This window comes from Nerophis ophidion, linkage group LG14 (assembly GCF_033978795.1).
Source record: "Nerophis ophidion isolate RoL-2023_Sa linkage group LG14, RoL_Noph_v1.0, whole genome shotgun sequence".
In the NCBI taxonomy this organism is placed as follows: Eukaryota; Metazoa; Chordata; class Actinopteri; order Syngnathiformes; family Syngnathidae; genus Nerophis; species Nerophis ophidion.
In genome coordinates this window covers 21,363,049-21,387,159 of record NC_084624.1, presented here as the reverse complement: position 1 = coordinate 21,387,159, position 24,111 = coordinate 21,363,049, and the positions used below count along the sequence as shown (strand labels likewise).

At 40.8% G+C, this 24,111-nt stretch overlaps 1 protein-coding gene across 1 annotated transcript in view; it reads right to left on the bottom strand.

Moving 5' to 3' along the window:
- LOC133568280 (ephrin type-B receptor 1-B) overlaps positions 1–24,111 on the bottom strand; it is a 576,210-nt gene that overhangs the window by 226,810 nt on the left and 325,289 nt on the right. The window contains 1 exon segment of the mRNA XM_061920097.1: positions 19,346–19,501. Coding sequence (XP_061776081.1) covers positions 19,346–19,501 — 156 coding nt within the window.

Sequence of the window (24,111 nt, the reverse complement as noted above, 5' to 3'; positions counted from 1 at the left end):
CTGAGGCTGGTGTCCTGGTCAGGGGGCGACTTTCTGGAAAGAGTGTCTGCGACAGGAATGTATTTTCCTGGTCTGTGAGTGATTGTGAAGTTATACCTCTGTAGCTGAAGCATCTTTCTTTGTAAACTTGGAGGCGGTGCTGCAAGTGGTTTTCGCAAAATGGATTCAAGTGGCTTATGGTGATGTGGCGACCATATATGTACTAGTCGAAACGCTTGCACCTAAACAGAATAGCAAATAACTCCTTTTCAATTTGTGCATAATTGTCTTTGCACTCAGTTAGTGACTTAGATGCATAACCTATGGGCTTTCCTTCTTGTAATAGTACTGCCCCTAATCCATATTTTGATGCATCAACTTGGAGTCTGAGTTATTTGCTCGGGTCAAAATATCTTAACACAGGACCTGGTTCCTGAGTGAGGAGTTCTTTAATTTTACCGTATGCTTCCTCCTGCTGTGCATCCCATATAAATTCATTCAAATCTTTTAACAGGTGACGCATGGGTGCATTGACATCAAACAGTCCAGGGGCAAATTTGGACAAATAGTTAATCATGCCAAGGATTGTTTCCAGCTCACCTTTGTCTCTTGGTGGCTCCATGTCCCTCACAGCTGCAATCTTGGCTGGATCAGGCTGGATTTCATTCTTGGTGATTCGGTGCCCAAAGTAGCTGACTCTCCAGATTGTATTTTTATCTGGGTTGAGTTTAAGTCCTCGCTCCCTGGAGCGCTGCAACATTTCACGGAGGTTGGTATCATGTTCTTCTTTAGTCTTGCCATAGATGAGGATATCGTCGACAATTGCAGTGACACCCTGCAAACCCCTCATAAGTCTCGTCAACTTTACGCTGAAACTCATCTTGAGCCGAAATCAGTCCAAAAGGTAAATGGAGGAATCTGTATCGTCTGAAAACAGTGTTGAAAGTTGTCAGCTTTGAGGACTAATCTGAGAGCTTGATGGCCCAGTACCCTGACCTTGCATCCATTACACTGAAGGAACAGGCTCCTGCCAATTTGGTTGTGGTGTCCTCAAGGGTAGGTAAGGGGTAGTGCGGGCTTTTGATGACATTATTTGGGTCCCTTGGATCTAGGCATTCTCTTAGTTTTTCTGTGCGTGTTTTCTCTGCTGCTACTATTGAATTAACCCATTCAGTTGGTTCAGTGACTTTTACAAGAATGTCTTTTTTTCCATGTTTTGTAATTCCTCTTTGAGGCGGTCACGAAGAACCAGAGGGACGCGCCTAGATGGATGAACTACAGGTACTGCTTCAGAATCAGAATCAGAGAAGTTTTTATTGCCACTGTTTGAGAACGGGTTAACAAAATAGGAATTTTACTTGGCGCAATCGTGCAACATAAGACATATAACACAGAATAGAATAACATGAGCTGTAACTGAGCTATCAGATCCTGTTATTGTTCACGTGTCTGATGGCCGAGGGGAAAAAACTGTTTAGATGGCGGGAGGTGTGGGTCTGGATGGACCGTAGTCTCCTGCCTGAGGGAAGAGGGGAAAATATTTTGTGTCCAGGGTGAGAAGAGTCAGCTGTGATCCGACCCACACGCCTCCTGGTCCTGGAGGAGAACAGGTCTTGGAGGGGTGGAAGTTTGCAGCCAATCACCTTCTCAGCAGCACGTACCATGCGCTGCAATCGATGCTTGTCCCGGACTGTGGCGCCAGGGAACCACACGGTGATGGAGGAGGTGAGGATGGACTCGATGATGGCTGAGTAGAACTGCACCAGCATCTCAGTCGTCACTTTCAGTTTTTTCAGTTGCCGCAGGAAGTACATCCTCTGCTGGGCCTTCTTGATGAGGGAGCTAATGGTCGGCTCCCACTTGAGGTCCTGGGTGATGGAGGTGCCCAGGAAACGGATGGAGTCCACAAAGCTTACAGTTTAATGTGAATTGTGCACTCTCCAGGAAACAGTCCTATTCCTATGAACACATCAGCAAACTCATCCATAATTGAGGTCTCAGGTGTGCTCTGCAGGGACAGGATAAGTTTAATGAGTACAAAGTCCAAACAGGCTTTTAATCCTAACACTGGAGAAGCTTGTGTGTCAACAATGTGGACCTTTAATGTTAAATGGATGCTTTTGTACTGGCATTTAATCTTGCATTTTCCTCTGACGGATAGCCTCTCACCCCCATAGCCATAGAGAGGGCGTGTTGTTCGTTGTAGTGTGTCCTGTATCCCAAGCCTTTGGAAAATATTAGTGGTAATGACATTAGCTGAGGCTCCAGTGTCTAGCTTGAAGGTGACAGTAGTTTTACTTCGTCCAACCAACACATCTGCATATGCCTGATCAGTTTCTCTTTTGTTCCCAATGCCTTGTGTAACTGCATCAATAAACAAGTCTTCATTGTCTGTCTCGCTGAGTGAGTTAATTTCACTTACAGTGTGCACTCCTGTACTCTGCTTTGAACGGCATACTTTTGCAAAATGATTCTATTTGCTGCATATCTTGGACTGTTTAGCTTTGGCTGGACAGCTGTCTTTTGCTCTATGAGGCTTGTTTCTGCAGTAGCCACAACTTTTATGACGATCTCTGTCCCCAACAGGTCTGTAGGTCTTCTCTGCTACCTTGTCATGGCGCGTTTTCCAAGTCGTCTACTTTGGATAGTGGTGACAGATAGCATGAACAGTCTGCTCGTGCAGGACGCTGTTGCCGCTAGCTATAGTTTTGAGCTGTGCTTGTGCCATGTCATGAGACCTTACTATGTATTTGGCTTTATACAACGTTAAATTGGAACCGACACTCAGTAGCGTTTCTCTTAATTGAGGTGACTGGAACCCAAACACGACACGGTCTCTCACCATCTCCTCCTTGTTTGCATAATTACAGTCCTTCACAAGCAGTCTCAAATCCGTCAAAAACTGTTCATAAGGCTCGTTAGCTCCTTGGACTTTTTTGTGAAATTTATACATGCAAATATTATGTTTGACTTCTGCATGATGTATGCTTCATAGCGCTCATAGTACGTATTCAGTACCTTTCGTTCATCGTCTGTAAGTGTCCATGTGTTATATATGTCCCGTCCTCTTTCGCCAATCCAAATGAGAAGGTGGCTGCACTTTTCGTCCTCTCCCTTTTTCTTAAACGGACCAGAAAACATCAACTCTATGTGGATCTTAAACTTCCGCCATGCTTCGGGCAGGTTACTCGCATCCCAATCCATCCGGGGTGACAGCACTCAGGCGACGTCCATCTTGTTGCGAGGTAATCATTTCCTTTTATTCACGACTCCGGGGAATAACACATCACATGTCCGGCAACGCTACAACCGGAAGTCCCTCATCCCTTGGGCCAATCATATTCGTGTATACTTCACCGACCGCTCGGAGATTGTCTTACCTAAGGATATTACAGTGCGCTTTGCTTTACAGACTTTCTTACCTCCGCCAAAAAGGTTATGTTTTCGCCAGGGTTTATTGTTCTGTTTTTTAGGAACATAAATCGAAATCTTTTGGTCAGAGTTTGAATGAATGTCCGAAAACAACAATTCTTCCCATTTAATACAAACACACTTCACTTAGGGCGTTCCATGCCCCTACCTTGCCGGTCCAGCGCTGCACAGAGGATTCTGGGAGATGTAGTTTTTTCAGACCCAATCAACGCTAAAGTGCCAGAAAAAGAAAGTACACACCAAGTTTTTTTTTATTCCGTCACGGTGTTATTGTGAATACTTTGAAATTGAAATACCGTGGAAGCTCCAAAACCGTTACACCCCAAATGTATAGATAGATAGATAGATAGATAGATAGATAGATGAATAGATAGATAGATAGATAGATAGATAGATAGTACTTTATTTATACATATATATATATATATATATATAGTCACTCACATTGACATCCCACTGGGTTGTGAGTTATTCCTTGCCCTTATGTGGGCTCTGAACCGAGGATGTCGTTGTGGTTTGTGCAGCCCTTTTAGACACTTGTGATTTAGGGCAATTTAAATAAACATTGATTGAATGATTGATTGATTGATTGATTGATTGATTGATGAGCGAGAACAAAAGGGAAGCGCTAAATCCACATTTGTGACAGACTTCCACAAAAAACAGATATATGTGGGACACTGGCTCCATTTTTCGGACAGCTGGCATTCTTTTTTTGGCGCTGACTCAGTGCTAACGGGCCTTTAATTGCCATGGCTCACCGAGGAAAAAGTGTTGTACAGTATTTTATACTGAAAAAAAAAAAAAAGGACTTGGTGTGGATGTTTTTGAGAATCGTAATAGGTAGTAGTGCAATGAAGCATGTGTGTCAAAGCCTGAATGAGCGGGAGTGCAGGACAGTGGGGAACAGGAGGTGAGACAACAACTGCACGAGAGCGGTGTGTTATCTGTACATCTGGTGTTCCATGCATCATGTATGCGCAACCAGGTCACGCCCATGTGGAGAACGCTGGTGACACCAACACACATGTGCAGCCTCCATCTGTGTGATTAATACACTAGCTGGGAAAATAACATCGTATGCCATCCATTCCGAGGGGCGACAGAGTCTCTCCACCGCCCGGTCCTCATGGCTCCAGCTGACTTACACATGTGCAGGCATGCCATGAGAAATCAGATGTGACTGCCACTTATCCAGTGATTTGCAGAGTATTAGTGCAGCCCGTGGCCATTTTAATTTGCCATAAGATTTAATTTGTTGGGAACGTTTCTTACAGGCTCTCAGCTGGTGTTCATTTCGCCATGCCAGTCAAAATTGTTTGTGCTGGGAGACACATTTCTTTCATTTAGCTTATATTTCAGGGGAGAAATGTCATCATATCCAGACAGAGGGGTTTAATTTAATAGTACAATCACATGGACGCGGCAAGACATGTGCTGAAGGCCAGTGAGTGGGTGTATCAAAGTGCAAATGGCATTTGTGTTTAATTTGGGCAATTACATTACATACCTACTTTGGTGCCCTTGCACCGAAAAGGAAAATGTATCACTCTAGAGCAGGGGTCACCAACCTTTTTGAAACCAAGAGCTACTTCTTGGGTAATGATTAATGCAAAGGGCTACCAGTTTGATACACACTTAAATAATTTGCCAGAAATAACCAATTTGCTCAATTTACCTTTAATAAATAAATATATATATATATATATATATATATATAAAATGGGTATTTCTGTCTGTCATTCCATCGTACATTTTTTTTCCTTTCACGGAAGGTTTTTTGTACGGAATAAATTATGAAAAAAACACTTAGTTGAACGGTTTAAAAGAGGAGAAAACACACAAAAAATGAAAATCTAATTTTGAAACACAGTTTATCTTCAATTTCGACAAAATTCAACCGAAAAAAATGAAGAGAAAAACTAGCTAATTCGAAACTTTTTGAAAAAATAAAAAAAAATAATTTGTGGAACATCATTAGTAACTTTTCCTGATTAACATTAATTTTAGAATTTTGATGACATGTTTTAAATAGGTTAAAATCCAATCTGAACTTTGTTATAATATACAACACATTGAACCAAGTTTTTTTTCTAACAAAGACAAATCATTATTTCTTCTATATTTTCCAGAACAAACATTTTAAATGAAATTCAAAATACTTTGAAATAAGATTTAAATTTGATTCTACCGATTTTCTAGATTTGCCGGAATAATTTTTTGGAATTTTATTCATAATAAGTATGAAGAAATATTTCACAAATATTCTTTGTCGAAAAAACAGAAGCTAAAATGTAGAATTAAATTAAAATGTATTCACTATTCTTTGCATTAAAAAAGAAAAAATACTTGAACATTGATTTAAATTGTCAGGAAAGAAGAGGAAGGAATTTAAAAGGTAAAAAGGTGTTTAAAAATCCTAAAATCATTTACAAGGTTGTATTTTTTCTCTAAAATTGTCTTTCTGAAAGTTATAAAAAGCAAAGTAAAAAAAAAGTATGAATTTATTTAAACAAGTGAAGACCAAGTCTTTAAAATATTTTCTTGGATTTTTAAATTCTATTTGAGTTTTGTTTCTCTTAGAATTAAAAATGTCAAGCAAAGCGAGATCAGATTGCTAGTAAATAAATACAATTTAAAAAAATAGAGGCAGCTCACTGGTAAGTGCTGCTATTTGAGCTATTTTAAGAACAGGCCAGTGGGCGACTCATCTGGTCCTTACGGGCTACCTGTTGCCCGCGGGCACCGCGGTGGTGACCCCTGCTCTAGAGGGAAAACAACCATATTTGGTTACTTGAGCTTGCATTGAAAATGGCGGTCAATACGATCGTATGTACCAGTTTTAACCGACACTGTGTTTTTTGTGTAGGGGCACTTTTTATGTTGATGTTCCAGGCAATCTAATTTTCTGTGAAAGTATAGGATAGGCAAATATAAGCTTTGGCTTCAGCCTATTCCTTTTTTGGTCATTCGTTTTCTTTTCTTTTCTTTTATGTGTAAATGTGCATTATTGTATACATATAACATGTACTGTAAAACTGATCACACACAATGGTTGATTGATTTGATTTGATTGATTATATGACCGAAATAAACTTATTTCATTCATTCATTCATTCATAAAGTAAGATACACTATATTGCAAAAAGTATTCTTGACCATCCATCTAAATGATCAGAATCAGGTGTCCTAATCACTTAGCCCGGCCACATTTTATAAAAATAAGCACTTAGACATGGAGACTGTTTCTAGAAACATTTGTGAAAGAATGGGCCGCTCTCAGTGATTTCCAGCGTGGAACTGTCATAGGATGCCACCTGTGCAACAAATCCAGTCGTGACATTTCCTTGCTCCTAAATATAAGTCATCTGTCGGCTTTATTATAAGAAAATGGAAGAGTTTGGGAACAACAGCAAGTCAGCCACAAGTGGTAGGCCGCGTAAACTGACAGAGAGGGGTCAGCGGATGCAAAGACTTTCCAACAGTCAGTTGCTACAGAGCTCCAAACTTCATGTGACCTTCCAATTAGCCCAAGTACAGTACGCAGAGAGCTTCATGGAATGGGTTTCCATGGCTGTGCAGCTGTATCTAAGTCATACATCACCAAGTCCAATGCAAAGCGTGGGATTCAGTGGTGTAAAGCACGTCACCACTGGACTCTTGAGCAGTGGAGACGCCTTCTCTGGAGTGATGAATCAAACTTTTCCATCTGGCAATCTGATGGACCAGTCTGGGTTTGGAGGTTGGCAGGAGTACGGTACATTTCGTATTGCATTGTGCCGAGTGTGAAATTTGATGGAGGAGGAATTATGGTGTGGGGTTGTTTTTCAGGAGTTGGGCTTAACCCCTTAGTTCCAGCGAACTTTGAACGCTCCAGGATACCAAAACATTTTGGACAATTTCATGCTCCCAACCTTGTGGGAACAGTTTGGAGCGGGCCCCTTCCTCTTCCAACATGAAAGCAAGGTCCATAAAGACATGGATGACAGAGTCTGGTGTGGATGAACTTTACTGGCCTGCACAAAGTCCTGACCTGAACCCGATAGAACACCTTTGGGATGAATCTGAAAGACTGAGCCAGGCTTTCTCGACTTACATCAGTGTGTGACTTCACCAATGCGCTTTTGGAATAACGCTCAAAAGTTCCTATAAACACACTCTCCAATCTTGTGGACAGCCTTCGCAGATGAGTTGAAGCTGTAATAGCTACAAAATGTGGATCGGAATCATACTGAACCCTATGTGTCAGGAATGGGATGGCACTTCAAGTTCATATGTGAGTCAAGGCAGGTGGTTTTGGCAAAATAGTGTATCGTGTGTGTCTCTTCCGCATCATGTTGAAAGTACAATTATTTCTTTGATTTTCCACACCCGTGCTTGCAGGTGAAGACATAGGCAGGTTACAGGTTGCCGTGGTAGTGAAAAAGGATTTAACATGTCTATAAAAGCCTTGTGTCCAAAATAAACCCCTGGTGCACATTGTTTACTCGTCCCACCCCTTTGAATGGTCTGAGCTTCGTGTGTCTGCTCTTTCAAACTGTTTGTTTTCATGATGTGAAACAGGCTTGAGGGAGCAACATAAGGTCCCTGTGTGCAGATAGCGATCACAGCCAGAGGAGCCGAGAGGATCACTGAAGGGTTGTGTGGGCTGGTGAGAGCTCAAACACAGACTTTGTCGCTATGAATGTTCATTCCACACTCACACCATTAAGTACCACTGATAATCTAATAGAAGAGCTGTATCGAAAACGTATGCCTTTGCTCCGTTTGCTTTGACTCTTTCAGAGGGGTCAGAGAGATATTTTTCCTAGGAAAAACATGTACAGTTTGTGCCGTTTGATTTTAACCCGGAGATAACCATATGCACTTATTCAGAGACGGATGGCGACAGATAGAGCATGAGTATCGGTTCCAGATTAGACTATTTGAACCACATTACTGAACCCTTCTCTCCCTATATTTAGACTGATTAAATTACATTGAAAAGATTTGGCTCAAGCAGCTGGCATTGGTGGCTTCCAAGAAGTAAACATGAACAGAAGAGTCTTTGCATTTTCCATATGTATACATTTCACTTTGGTCATGTTTGTAGGCTCACTGCAACCTTTCATTCCGTCTAAATCAAACCAAACTCCTTCGTAGTTTGACGGATCCTTCCTTGCTGTAACAACCCTTTCTTTCTCCTGTAGCCTTTCCTGCAACATGATACACCGTTTCTTCTGCACCCTTTGTCCCTTGTGACCCAATCAGCGCTGACTTCACTGTCGGGCTTACCTTAGCTACCACTGAGTATGTCACACCTCCTCTGACTCGCACACAAATTCATCGACCCACTAAAATGCAGCATTCTCACACGTTCTGTTTCACACATAGCAGCGCCAGGGTCTCGAGGTTTGGTAGCTGTGTGGAAGAACACTTCCTATGTGATCGAACTGCTCACTTCAAGCCTCGGCTGCGGTTTGCAAAAGATGGAAGATTGGAATGAGAAACTTTGGCCTATCCCTGAAGGCAAGAGAGTGGGGGGTTATGACGTGAAACGCCCTGCTGACAGAGCCAGGCGTCGGACTATCCATCAGCGAGTTAATCAGAGCGATCTGGAGCACACAGGGACTAGCACCTCTGAAGCAGGCCTGCAAAAAGCGCTACAGCTTCTGCTGCCACAGAGCGGCCTGATTTAAGCTACTCTGGCTGCTCTTATCAGGCCCGGCAGCGTTAGAGAGATTCTTACAAGGATGATCTCACCCCCCACCCCCTGCTGAGATCTAGGGAAGCCAGAGCATCAAGCTAAGCTGCGACACTGCAGTCAGAGGCATTTGATATTCTGTTGTAAGAGAATTCCTTTAAAACACATTTTAAGTTAGACTGAAGTGGAGGCTCAGTGTTCAAAGGGGTGATTGACATTTTAAAAGCATCCATTTCACATCAAAGTATTTTTTTTCAATATATTTGAAAAAGTCAACTGATCGCGACTGGACTGCTCAGTTTGTCTTAGAAGACGTTTTGCCTCTCATCGGAGTAGATTTCATCAGTCTATGCTCATAGACTTATATAGGTTGGATCCAGTCTAGCCTGGAATCAGTCTAGCTTAGACCTAGACTTGATCTAACCAAGACTCGATCAGATTAATCTAAGTCTATTAGCATGTACTGATGACTCCTGCTCGGATAAGGGGGAAAACGTCCACTTCCAATCCATTAAATGCCTGGAGAATGCAATGACCTGAATAAATAAGTGTACCCATAGACACACTTTATAACTCTTTTTTTTATCTGGAAGCGGCATCAGGCTCATCCTGGTGTTTTTTGGGTGCTGTTCCGAGTAAAGAAGGCAAGAACGCCATCGATCCTTGTTTTGTTTTTCCCTTCAAGGGAGTTTCTGTCTACAAAGTGGCTGTCGATGGGTTTAAATGGGGTTCTTTAAAGTACAGTAGGATCGTGTATGTGCACTTATATATATTCAGACAAGTCCTCCCGAGAACCAGTGTCCTCTGCGATGGACAGGGGTACTTTTTGGTTTGTTTACCAGAGTAACAGATTTTGTTGAAAGATAGCACTCTTTATGCAAAAACCCAGAAATCCACTGCAGAAGATGCTGGTCCTCAGGAAAATATACTCAAAATATGTGTGAATATAAGAATCTGAACATGTATTCAATAAAACAACATGAAACACTAGGGAAGGAACAGTTTATTATAAAACTCCCAACCCAGCAGGCACAAGAAAATAAGACAACATTGAGAATGTCAGGTTTGCCCCTGACAGTTTGTTTATGTTTTAGTTTTTTCCTCTGCATTTATCTGTTTCCTGTCTTTAGTATTTCCTGTCTTTTAGTTCCTGTCAAGTGCTCTTAATTTGTCAGCCTCCTGTCTTGTTCCCTGAGTGCTGTGTTCCTCCTCAGTGTGTTTAGTATTTCCTGTCCTTAGTTCCTGTCTAGTGCTCTTATTTTGTCAGCTTCCTGTCTTGTTCCCTGAGTGCTGTGTTCCCCTTTAGCTGCGGCTGATTGGCCTCTGGCCACACCCGTTGCCAATCAGCCGCCTCCTATTTGTACCTCCTTTGTCTTGTGTCAGTTGCTGGATCATTGTATTGTATTGTATTGTATTGTATTGTATTGTATTGTATTGTCATTGCCTCATGTCACTCTTGTGTCTTTGCTACCTGTCGTGTCTGGCATCATTTCAGCTATTACCTGTCGTGCTACATCTTGTCCTGGTCGTCGTAGCGGTAAGCTGTTTTTGTTAGCCATAGCTATTTCCAGTTTTTCTGTTTGTTATCCTCTAGCTTCCATGCTAAAGTTCCTTTGTGTTTCTTGTTAGTTTCTACGCTAAAGGCCTTTTTTTTTTTTATCCGCCCACGTGCGCGCTTTTGGTTTGAACCCCTTGTTTGGTTTTGTCGTAATATTATATTAAAACCATGTTTGTTCACTCCATGCCTGCCTCCATCTCTGCATCTTGGGGTTTCACCACCAACTAACTCTGACAGAGAACTTGTTGGATTAGGTCCTGACATTGAGCAACTCAAACTAAACATTAAAACAACATGCTTTTTGATGACGTTTAATCAATGTCAGGTTGTGACGTTGATTTGACCTTTGAATTTTGGTCGTTTTTCAACCAATATTCTACAACACAAACCTAATGTTGAAACATCATGCTTTTTGACAACGTTTATTCAATGTCAGGTTGTGGCGTTGATTTGACCATTGAAATGTGGATATTTCTCAACCAATATTCAACAACACACATACAACATTGAAACAACATTAGGGATAATGTTTGTTAAGAAATTATCGAGGTCGATGCCATTATCGAATACTACTCAGTGGCCAAGTGGTTAGAGTGTCCGCCCTGAAACCGGTAGGTTTGGAGTTGAAACCCCGACCGAGTCATACCAAAGACTATAAAAAAATGTTACCCATTTACTCCCTGCATGGCACTCAGCATCAAGGGTTGGAATTGGGGGTTAAATCACCATAAATGATTCCCGGGCGCGGCACCGCTGTTGCCCACTGCTCCCCTCACTTCCCAGGGGGTGATCAAGGGGATGGGTCAAATGCAGAGGACACATTTCACCACACCTAGTGTGTGTGTGTGACAATCATTGGTACTTTAACTTTAACTTTAACTTATCAAACTGATTCCTTATCGAATCCAGATAGGTTGTGTGCACTGAGTTCCAAAACTCATAGATGTTATGTGACTGAGCCGGCACGCTGTTTATACGGCATATAGTGCTGCTATGTGCGTTGTAAATAAAACAATAACAGACAAACACATCACCAACATGGATGCTCACTTTCGACATCCCGGTGAAGCACACTGTGGAGAAGAAGGGGACCAGCATGGTAGCGAATCGATACGCACAATGGGGCAAGAGAAGTCGGCTTTTACTGTTGTGCTCGTTTGCTATGCTATTGGACAGAAACTGCTACCTTTGGTGATTTTCAAGGGGAAGACGCTGTCAAAAGAAAAGTTCCCACCTGGAGTCATCATTAAGGCATGACGAAGGAACTTCAACCGCTGGACATGGGTGTCAACAGGATGTTCAAATTGGAGTTGTGAGCGTCATAGGAGCGATGGATGACAGACGAACACAGCGTCATGAAAACTGGGAGGCAGCGTCGGGCGAGTTACGCCACAATTTGTGAAGGGATCGTGGAGGCTTGAGCGAACGTGTCTGCCTGCACTGTTGTTCCAGCTTCCGCAAAAGCCCGCATCTTTTCCGAGGAGCCCCACGGCAACGAGACTGACTTTGAAAATGAAGGGAGGGAATCTGGCGTATTTGATGGAGAACTTGCCCAGTTGTTCATTTCGGACACAGAAGACGAGGACTTTGATTGGAATTGTGGATTAGGATTGATAAAAAAAATAATGTATAGTATTTTTCGGACTATAAGTCGCAGTTTTTTTCATAGTTTGGCCGGGGGTGCGACATATACTCCGGAGCGACTTATGTGTGAAATTATTAACACATTACTGTAAAATATTAAATAATATTATGTATCTCATTCGCGTAAGAGATAAAGAAAATGTCAACAATCGTCACACACACGTCAACAATCATCACACACACGTCAACCAATAAGAATTTGGCGGGGGAGGGTCTTGGCAGAAGTGCATTGTGGGTCATGGAATGCTAACTGCTATATGCTTTATGCTATTGCCGTAGCTATTAAAATGGATCATTTCATCGTTGGTGGTAACTTATTAAAACTGAGAAGGGCGGAACAAAAATGGCACCGAAAGGAAATCATGTACTGCAGATTACAAGCTGGACGTAGTGAAATATGCAGCAGAAAACGACAAGAGGAAGCGGCGCATACCTTTGGAGTTGGCAGAGTTGTTTAAAAGGGACATCAGGGAAGAAGATTTCATCGATTTATCGATTAGGAGTGACGGATTGTTTGGTAAACGTATAGCATGTTCTATATGTTATAGTTATTTGAAAAACCTCTTACCATTATATGTTACGTTAACATACCAGGCACCTTTTCAGTTGGTTATTTATGCGTCATATAACCTACACTTATTCAGCCTGTTGTTCACTATTCTTTATTTATTTTAAATTGCCTTTCAAATGTCTATTCTTGGTGTTGGATTTTATCAAATAAATTTCCCCCAAAAATCCGATTTATACTCCAGTGCGACGTAAATATGTTTTTTTCCTTCGTTATTATGCATTATCAGCTAGCGACGTATACTCCGGAGCAATTTATAATCCGAAAAATACGGTAAGTACATTGATAAATACTTCAATAAAGTACAACCCAACTCAGCTTTGCTTCTGCCGTCTTTTTAAAACGGTGCGCCCTATGTTCGCAAAAATACAGTATAGTGGCTTCGATAACGAGAACCTGTTCTCAAAAAGGAATTTGAATCTATGGAATCGGTTCTTTTCTTATCGAAGCATCGGGAGAAACGGTTATCGAATATCATTACTAAACAACATGCTTTTTGAAAACGTTTAGTCAATTTCCGGTTTTGACATGGATTTGACCATTGAATTGTGGTGATTTTCCAACAAATTTTCCACAAGACAAATAGAACGTTGAAACAACATGCTTTTTGACGACCTTTGTTTAATGTCAGGTTGTGACGTTGATTTGAACATTGGAATTTGGTCAATTCCCAACCGCCAACGTGGATCCAAAGTTGGACGTCAACACTGTATCAATGTCTTGAGCCTGATGGGAATTATTTGGTTGCCCTGACAAGGATTGGATTGATTGATTGATTGATTGATTGATTGAAACTTTAATTAGTAGATTGCACAGTTCAGTACATATTCCGTACAATTGAACCAGTAAATGGTAACACTCGAATAAGTTTTTCAACGTCTTTAAGTCGAGGTACACGTTAACCAATTCATGGTATGGAGTGTGTTACGTGTTTTTGCTTTGTGTTACAAATCAAGTTTGGAGTGTGTGGGTGTAGTTCTGATCATCTGCATTAACGATGTGAACATTGAACAGAACTATCCCATAAAAACAGAATCTAGTGTTAACAGTGGAATATCCTTCAAATTGACATAATTGTGACTGGAAAGTCATTTTTACAGAGGGAATGTTTGTGTGGGGAAATCATGTGTCCTGGGCAGCTTATTCGTCCCAAAACCAAACCTAAACCCCCACCCCTCCCATGTCAAAATAACCTCTTCAAACGGAGGCTAATTCTGTGAACAAACTGCAGACCTGCAAATCCTCTCATCTGCTTGTGTTGCTGCGGACGACACCACTGATGCGAGCTCAATATACAGAGAGGAAAGCAGCCAACAGGTTTTTTTCTAAGCAATCTCGACATGTTTCACTCCAAAAAGCAGCGGGCCATTAAACACAGCAGCACACATCCAGCCTTCACAATAACAGCGCTGTGCGCAACATCCGGTGTTGTGGCGAGACATGCATACCAATCAAAGGAATGCGGAAAAATATAATTGCACATTGAAGAAATCTTTCATTTGAGTACAATCATTACCCTAAATCAGTGGTTCTCAACCTTTTTTTAAGTGATGTACCCCCTGTGAACATTTCTTTTTTAAATTCAAGTACCCCCTAATCAGAGCAAAGCATTTTTGGTTGAAAAAAAGAGATGAAGAAGTAAAATACAGCACTATGTCATCAGTTTCTGATTTATTAAATTGTATAACAGTGCAAAATATTGCTCATTTGTAGTGGTCTTTCTTGAACTATTTGGAAAAAAAAGATATAAAAACTAAAAACTTGTTGAAAAATAAACAAGTGATTCAATTATAAATAAAGATTTCTACACATAGAAGTAATCATCAACTTAAAGTGCCCTCTTTGGGGATTGTAATAGAGATCCATCTGGATTCATGAACTTAATTCTAAACATTTCTTCACATAAAAAGAAATCTTTAACATCAATATTTATGGAACATGTCCAAAAAAAATCTAGTTGTCAACACTGAATATTGCATTTTTGTATTATTTTTTTCACAGTTTATGAAATTACATTCATATTTTTTGAAGTATTATTCAATAAATGTATTAATAAAGGATTTCTGAATTGTTGCTATTTTTAGAATATTTGAAAAATAATCTTACATACCCTTTGGCATACCTTCAAGTACCCACAGGGGTACCCCCATTTAAGAACCACTGCCCTAAATAATGCTGCATTTTTGTGTTTTTGTCATTTACTATATACATTACACACTACAAAGGATCTAACAAATGATTTATTAGGTAATGTTTTGTTTCTTGTGCTGGTAAACCTTGTGGCACTTGATTTATGACATATTCACGTGAATCCAAACACTAATAAATTGAACTTTGTTTTAACTGTTTGTAGTGTGAAAGATGCATATTAAATGACAATGTACAAAATATAGTGTTATTTAGTATAACAATTGTAATTACCAGTAAGTGAACGGGTCAAGTTAATTTTATGCGTTCCTTGAAACCATGTGCAAATGCAGGCTGGGCATGAATTCTCTCACCGAGATATCAGTCTGACAACGTCAACAAAGAAAAAGGTTTAACAAAAATATAGCTTACATAAGCATTTTTTTTTTTACCTTGAAGCACTTTGTACATTTATGTCACAAAAGTGATTATGATTTAACTTAAACTACTACCGTATTTACGGATTATAAATCGGTCCGGAGTATAAATCGCACCGGCCGGAAATGCACAATAAAGAATGAATAAAACATATATACGTCGCACTGGAGTATAAGTCGCATTTTTGGGGGAAATGTATTTGATAAAATCCAACACCAAGAATAGACATTTGAAAGGCAATTTCAAATAAATAAAGAATAGTGAACAACAGGCTGAATAAGTGTACGTTATATGAGGCATAGATAACCAACTGAGAAGGTGCCTGGTATGTTAACGTAACATATTATGGTAAGAATCATTAAAATTACTATAACATATTGAACATGCTATACATTTACCAAACAATCTGTCACTCCTAATCGATAAATCCCATGAAATCTTCTTCCTCGATGTCGCTTCCAAACAACTCTACCAACTCCAAAGGTATGCGCCGCTTCCTCTTGTCGTTTTCTGCTGCATATTTCACTACGTCCAGCTTGTAATCTGCAGTACATGATTTCCTTTTCGGTCCAATTTTTGTTCAGCCCTTCTCAGTTTTTAAAAGTTACCGCCAACGATGAAATGATCCATTTTAATAGCTACGGCAGTAGCATATAGCAGTTAGCAGTTAGTATTCCATGACTCACAATGCACTTCTGCCATAACCCTCCCCCGCCAAATTCTTATTGGTTGACGTGTGCGTGACGATTGCGGACATTTTTTTTGTCTCGGTATGTGTGCTTGTCTTGCATAAGGATTGTGCATGAGAGGCACCATTCTAAAAAGGACAGTTCCCTTTAAGAGACATTTTTAAGTTTAAAAAAATATTCTTTTAAGAACCACAACTGATAAATTGTAATGGTGGATTATTGGGATAGATGGTTTTCTGGGGTCTTAAAGGGGAACATTATCACAATTTCAAAAGGGTTAAAACCAATAAAATTCAGTTCCCAGGGCTTATTTTATTTTTTGAAGTTTTTTTCAAAATTTTACCCGTCCCGGAATATCCCTAAAAATCTTTAAAGTGCCTTATTTTCGCTATCTGCGAAACACTGTCCATTTTCCTGTGACATCATCCATTGCTGCCAATACAAACAAACAATGGCGGATAGCACAGCAAGATAGAGTGACATTAGCTCGGATTCAGACTCGGATTTCAGCGGTTTAAGCGATTCAACAGATTACGCATGTATTGAAACGGATGGTTGGAGTGTGGAGGCAGATAGCGAAAACGAAATTGATTAAGAAACTGAAGCTTTTGAGCGAATAGCTATTGACGCTATTGGGCCATGTTTGCCTTAGCATTGCCGGTAAAATTTGCAGACCAACAATCGGAAGTTTCGCATCTTGTGACAGTAATTCAACTTAAATCCGTCGATTGGTGAGTGTTTGTTTGGCATTAAATGTGGGTGGAGGGAAATGCTGGATGTAAATATAGTTTCAAATGTACATACAGCTAGCCTAAATAGCATGTTAGCATCGATTAGCTGGCAGGCATGCCGCGACCAAATATGTCTGATTAGTACATAAGTCAACAACATCAACAAAACTCACCTTTGAGATTTAGTTGACTTTATCGTTGGAAATGCATCTGCAGGTTATCCATACATCTCTGTGCCATGTCTGCCTTAGCTTCGCCGGTAAAATGAGAAGACACTCCGGCATATTCAATGGGGGTCTGGCGGCAGATTTCTTTGACTTTATCGTTGGAAATGCAATTGCTTTGAGTGTCGCAGGATATCCACACAATCTTGCCTCTGTAGTAGCATAGCTTTCGTCGGTAAAGTGTGCGGAACAAACGACTGACCATTTCGTCGGCTTTCCCCACACCCTCATATTTTGAACAAATTTCGTCCAATTTCTTGCCACTTTCGCATCTTTGGGCCAGTGGTGCAACTTGAATCCCTCCCTGTTAGTGTCGTTACACCCTCCGACAACACACCGACGAGGCATGATGTCTCCAAGGTTCCAGAAAATAGTCGAAAAAACGGAAAATAACAGAGCTGAGACGCGGTGTTTGTAATGTGTTTGAGAAAATAAAAATGGCGGCTTTATTACCTGGGTGACGTCACGCTCTGACGTCATCGCTCCGAGAGCGATAAACAGAAAGGCGTTTAATTCGCCAAAATTCACCCATTTAGAGTTCGGAAATCGGTTAAAAAAACATATGGTCTTTTTTCTCCAACATCAAGGTATATATTGACGCTTACATAGGTCTGGTGATAATGTTCCCCTTTAAAAAGAACAACAACATGGACTGAAAGACTGTCACAAACCCAAGGATTTTTTGAATAGTTCCACTCTGACAAACCTATTGAGTTATGAGGCGTGTGGTTCTTCAGGTGGTCCATGTGTGAAGCGCCGGTACTTTATAAATAAAACTGATTTAACTTGAGTTGGGGACTCCGTGAGTAAGCAGCAATGCATGAAGTTGAAGCCAGAAGAGCATGAATTAACTGATGTGGTCTAATTAAAATAGTAAGAACCAATAAAGGTTTGTAATAAATATCGCAGCTCACTTGGGACCTCTTGCGAAGATCGCTTGGGGAGAGATTAGGGCCCTCAAGGTAGAAGCAGATGGTGTGCTGGATGGAGCTGCCACTAATTCACCAGAGAGATGTTGTGTACCGTGCCATGGGAGGCCAGACACGGTGAGTGGGAATCCAAAGCCTGAAAAGGTTTGGATGGATCCACAAGGGAACCACTTTGGAAGCACCACGCAAGCAGCTGTGCTGCACCGGGAGTCCCGCTCCAGCTCTAAGGCATTCATTTAAAAACATAACTGCTCACTTTTATGTGGTTGTTGTTTTTTTTTAGTTCTTAACCAGTTACAAATCAGCGTATTAGCAACAACTGCATAATGAAAACTCCACAAATGAGAAGAGCAATCGACTATGGTGGCCAACAGGTGCATTGGGAATGTTGTTTTGCAGCATCTGCTTAAAAACATGGGAATGACATCAAACCATCAAGAACAATGATAACTAAATTGTAGGGGTGTAACAATAGACTGACCATACATCCTCTTTTCCCCGGACATGTCCTCTTTGGCGGGACTGTCCGGGGTGTCTGGTCGGGGTTTCTTAAATGCCTTAAATGTCTGGCGTTTTGTGTCAAGGTTGCGTGTATTTTCAATGTACCTAAAGGGGTTAAGAGGAGTTAAAATCAATACAAATTGTGAAGGTGTGCGCACGCAGCAACACTCGTGAGGGAGGGGCAGAGATAAAAGAGCGAGAGACAGAGGTAGTTAATTGAGTGTTAATCAAGGCATTCTTGGTCAACAGCCAACAGCCGTACAGGTCACACTAAGGGTGGCCATATAAACGTTTTTAACATTGTTACAAATATGCGCCACACTGTGAACCCACACCAAACAAGAATGACAAACACATTTCGGAAGAACATCCGCACCATAACACAACATAAACACAACAGAACAAATACACATATATCCCCCCACCCTCACCCCCTTTACACCCTACCCCATGGTCCCAATTCAACCCCGATTACGTCAGATCAAATATTCCACTTTGAAAAATACTTTTGGTGGAAGATTTTGCATATTTTGTGTGTTTGCCAGGGCGGAAAACAAACAAACAAAAAAACAACAACAAAAAACATTTTGAAATGAGGAATAGATCTGAAGTTGAGGAAGACTCCAGAGATTTAAGCGTTAAATATAAAATGTATGTTTAGTACACGCAAACCTTAAATAAATCAGGTCCTTTGAGTACATGTTTATTACTTTCATGAGGTTCCACATTGTTGCAATCTTAGCACAAAACAAACCTCGAGGATCTGATTGTCATCGCAGTGGTTAAAAAGAGACTAAATGGGATTATGGTCCTGCTACAATGGGAACACGTCATGGACTTACTGGTACAGGGTTCGTCCGGCTGGTCCGCATCCCCGCGGTAGTATCCGTTGCGACAGACGCAGACGGTGGCGGCCTCAGATGTGGAACGGCTGTTGGAAGGGCACTGAAGACACAGACCAGGACCCTGAGTTGACTTGAAAGTACCAGGTGGGCATGCTGGGTGAAAGAGAAAAAAAACAATGAGTCAGAAAAAAGAACCATAAATGCACAAGGATGATGTAGGCCGGCAAAGTGAATGAAAACAGACATATCGAGACTGACTCAATTGTCTGCATGTGATTGTGTTATGTTTTAGTTTGCAGGGGCCAATTGCTAAGTCCAGCAATGCACAGTTTGGGAAATATATATGTATTTATTTGTTTTTGTTTAGCAATAATTTATTCAAGAATTGCATATACAGTGGGGCAAAAAAGTATTTAGTCAGCCACCGATTGTGCAAGTTCTCCCACTTAAAATGATGACAGAGGTCTGTAATTTTCATCATAGGTACACTTCAACTGTGAGAGACAGAATGTGAAAAAAAATCCAGGAATTCACATTGTAGGAATTTTAAAGAATTTATTTGTAAATTATGGTGGAAAATAAGTATTTGGTCAACCATTCAAAGCTCTCACTGATGGAAGGAGGTTTTGGCTCAAAATCTCACGATACATGGCCTCATTCATTCTTTACACAACATCTGACCACATGACATTTTCCCAATCCTCTGCTGTATCATCCATGTATCCATTTCGGTATAAACTCAACTCGTCGTGTTTGGAGGAAGAAGAATACTGAGTTGCATCCCGAGAACACCAAACCTACTGTGAAGCATGGGGGTGAAACATCATCAAAACATCCTTCCGTCAGTGAGAGCTTTGAATGGTTGACCAAATACTTATTTTGCACCATCATTTATAAAATAAATTATTTAAAAAATCTACAATGTGAATTCCTGGATTTTTTTTCCCACATTTGTCTCTCACAGTTGAAGTGTACCTATGATGAAAATTACAGACCTCTGTCATCATTTTAAGTGGGAGAACTTGCACAATCGGTGACTGACTAAATACTTTTTTGCCTCACTGTAAGTTGTGACTTTGACAATTTAATAGCAGCACTGTCAAAAAGTGTTTTTTCTTCTTGAAATAATTCCTAAACATTGCAGTTTGGTGCATGATAGCAAAACATCAAGTTCACTTAGGAGCAACTTGCTGTGGGCACTTTGTTTTTTATTGACAAACTAAGAAATGATGCAGGGCCTGTTTGGAGACAATTCTAATTCAGAGTGTCACTATGTTTGTTACTAATGTTTGCAAAATCAATACACTGTTTCGCTCTAAAAGCACTGAAAGCCCAGCTGACAGTTGGCTGCGTCCGACCATGGCACTTTGCACCTAATAGTCACACATTTCACCAACTATTTTTTTTATCAAGTTAACATTAAGGGTGGGATTAAATATAGGTATTGTGATGCATCATGCAGCAGGGTTTCCACGGTGTTTAAGTTTCCAATGACGCCCATTATTTTGTGTGTTAAAACTAAGCAAAGAGTGTATGCAAACACTTTTAACCAAGCATGTCTCTATTGTACCATGAGTCCGGGCAATAAATCTCTGTTCAAAGGACACCGGCTTATTAGTGATTCCTAAAGCCCCAAAAAAGTCTGCGGGCTATAGATTATTTTCCGTTCGGGCTCCAGTACTCTGGAATGCCCTCCCGGTAACAGTTCGAGATGCTACCTCAGTAGAAGCATTTAAGTCTCACCTTAAAACTCATATGTATACTCTAGCCTTTAAATATACCTCCTTTTTAGACCAGTTGATCTGCCGCTTCTTTTCTTTTTCCTCCTCTGTCCCCCCCTCCCTTGTTCAGGGGGTCCGGTCCGATGGCCATGGATGAAGTACTGGCTGTACAGAGTCGGGACCCAGGATGGACCACTCGTCGGGGCCCAGGATGGACCGCTTGCCTGTGTATCGGTTGAGGACCTCTCTACACTGCTGATCTGACTCCGCTTTAGAGGGTTTCTTGTGGACGGGACTCTCGCAGCTGTCTTGGATCCGCTTTGAACTGAACTCTCGGGGCTGTGTTGGATCCACTATGGATTGAACTTTCACAGTATCATGTTAGACCCGCTCGACATCCATTGCTTGCGGTCCCCTAGAGGGGGGGGTTTGCCCACATATGTGGTCCTCTCCAAGGTTCTCATAGTCATCATTGTCACCGACATCCCACTGGGTGTGAGTTCTCTTTGCCCACTGGGTGAGAGTTTTCCTTGCCCTTATGTGGGTTCTTCCGAGGATGTCGTAGTGGTTTGTGCAGCCCTTTGAGACACTTGTTATTTAGGGCTATATAAATAAACATTGATTGATTTATTGATTGATATTGTTCTTTCTGTGCAATTACGCGCAAATTCCAGACAAGGAACCACTAAGTACTACAATATTCCCAAGGTCATTGTAAAGCAGGGGAAATAAACCGAGCGACTTGTCGACAGAAAGGCCAACCTTTGGCTGGCTAGAATCACTCGAGCTGGATTTACTCCCGATCCAGCAAAAGGACACTATAAAGTTTGTTCTGAACACTTTTTAACAGGTAATGTGCTTAGAATAAAGTTTTCCTTGTCAATATGGAAGTAGCCAGTAAGATTTTTCTTGTGTAACATCTTAACGCTCGCTTCAATTGCAAATAAAAATGCAGCAACTTGTGAACATATTTCACAAAGGCTGCCATTCACGTACAGTGTCCTTATAAAAGAACACCTTAAAACAAATAATTATTTAGCCTAAGCCCCGTTTCAGCCACACTAAACCATCGTTTAAGGCAGGGGTCCCCAAACTTTTTGACTCGGAGGCCGCATTGGGTTGAAATAATTTGGCCGGGATGTTTATATATATATATTAGGGGTGGGCAAATTAATACGTTAATTACGAGTTAACTCATCAATCTATTAACGCCGACAATTATTTTATCGCACATTTGCGTATGTTGTTTACATGCTTTTATTTTGTTAACGCCTTTTCTTAACAAGATGGCGTCGCCCGGTTGGGAATTCGGCGTCGAGGGGCTCTTGGTAAAGATGGAACATTTGACAAAAGTACCAGACAATTGTGCAAATTTCATGGCTGGCTTTCAGCGTGGTCACTCCGGGATCACTTACGACCTCCAGACAATTCTGGATGTGGATAAATCGGGCCGTTTTGGACTGAATGACGCGTGCTCGCAAGACCGGCTAGCTAGCATGGGAATACTTTGCCGGCTACATCCAGCGGCCTGTGAAGCAGCGGAGTATATGTGTTGTCTGTCTATTTATGAATAATGCAGACGAGGAGTGTTGGCTGAGTTCTAAACGTTTACTTTCAGAGCGTGCATATCACAACATACAAGATGCCGTCATGGCGACACAATCTATACCGGGCTACCGCGCATGTTCGTCACTCCTGTTGCATGCTGGGTAGGGTAGTTTTTTTTTCCCCTGGCTCATAACGTCACAATATAGTACCATGTATATGATGCGTTCAGTTTATCAAAGCACCAAGCAAACAATCGGAAAATTCCCATCATATCAATTCCTAGATATGGTCAAATTATTTTAAGTGCACTACGCAGAATAAACACAACATTATTAATATTGCTACTACGGATAATTTGATCAAAAATTCCCTAAAACAGCCCACTATCAATAATCTAGGTTTTTTAAACATAAAATCCCTGATAAAAAAAAATGTTTCTGCTGTTACCTCAGAAATTGCCTGTTCAGATGTTATGATTGTGGCTAAGAGATTTGTATGTAGATTATATTTATTTTCCATAACAAACAGGATAACTTAAATACCCTGGCAGTGGCAATAAGCTTAAATGTTTGTATTTACATTTTTTGAGTTGATTTTCATAAAATATGCTATTTAACTGCTACTCTTTAACAAGGACTGATTTAAATTGTGTTTGCACAACAAATGTTTTGGCGCTTTTGTTCATGTGGGAGAATTTTCCAATAACGGTGCACCACACACTACTTTTGAATTTATTATTGGGCTTTGCGTTTACAATGCAGTTAATCGCGATTAATCGGAGAAATATTGCGATTAACTTCGATTAAAATGTTTAATCGTTGCCCAGCCCTAATATATATATATATATATATATATATATATATATATATATATATATATATATATATATATATATATATATAAGATATCACGTCATCGATTGGAAAATGCATTTTTAGACGGTGTGATTTGCCTGAGCAGCTGGGAGACTCTGAGAGTAACACGCAACAAGCGGTAGAAAATGGATTAGAAGGGACAAATTAAAAAAATAATAATAATAATACCATTTTTAACTTGGGACTTCCCGCGGGCCAGATCTCAAACCCTGGCGGGCCGGATCTGGGCCGTAGGCCATAGTTTGTGTACCCCTGGTTTAAGGTAACCCTCCGTGTATTTTTTGAGTCCTAGATCGTTTACAAACTGAGTTCGGAGAGGAAGTGACGTCAGAAAGAACGCGCCACAGCTAGCTTCATTAAGACCGCAGGTAACCACTAGAAATATGGAGGCGAGTCATCCAGACATGGCTGTGTTTCTCCTTCTTCTACATTTAAAGACGCTTGTGGAAATCACACATGAATACCGTAAGACAAAGTGATTGCAGCTATTTGGGATACAACACTTCCCAGATGGCAAAATAACTTTCCAATTTCCAGGTCAGCTGTGATTCTACTTAGCGAAAAAATGTGTCCATTTGTCAAAGGAGAGTCAACAAGAAAACGTTGTCTCCCGTAAATG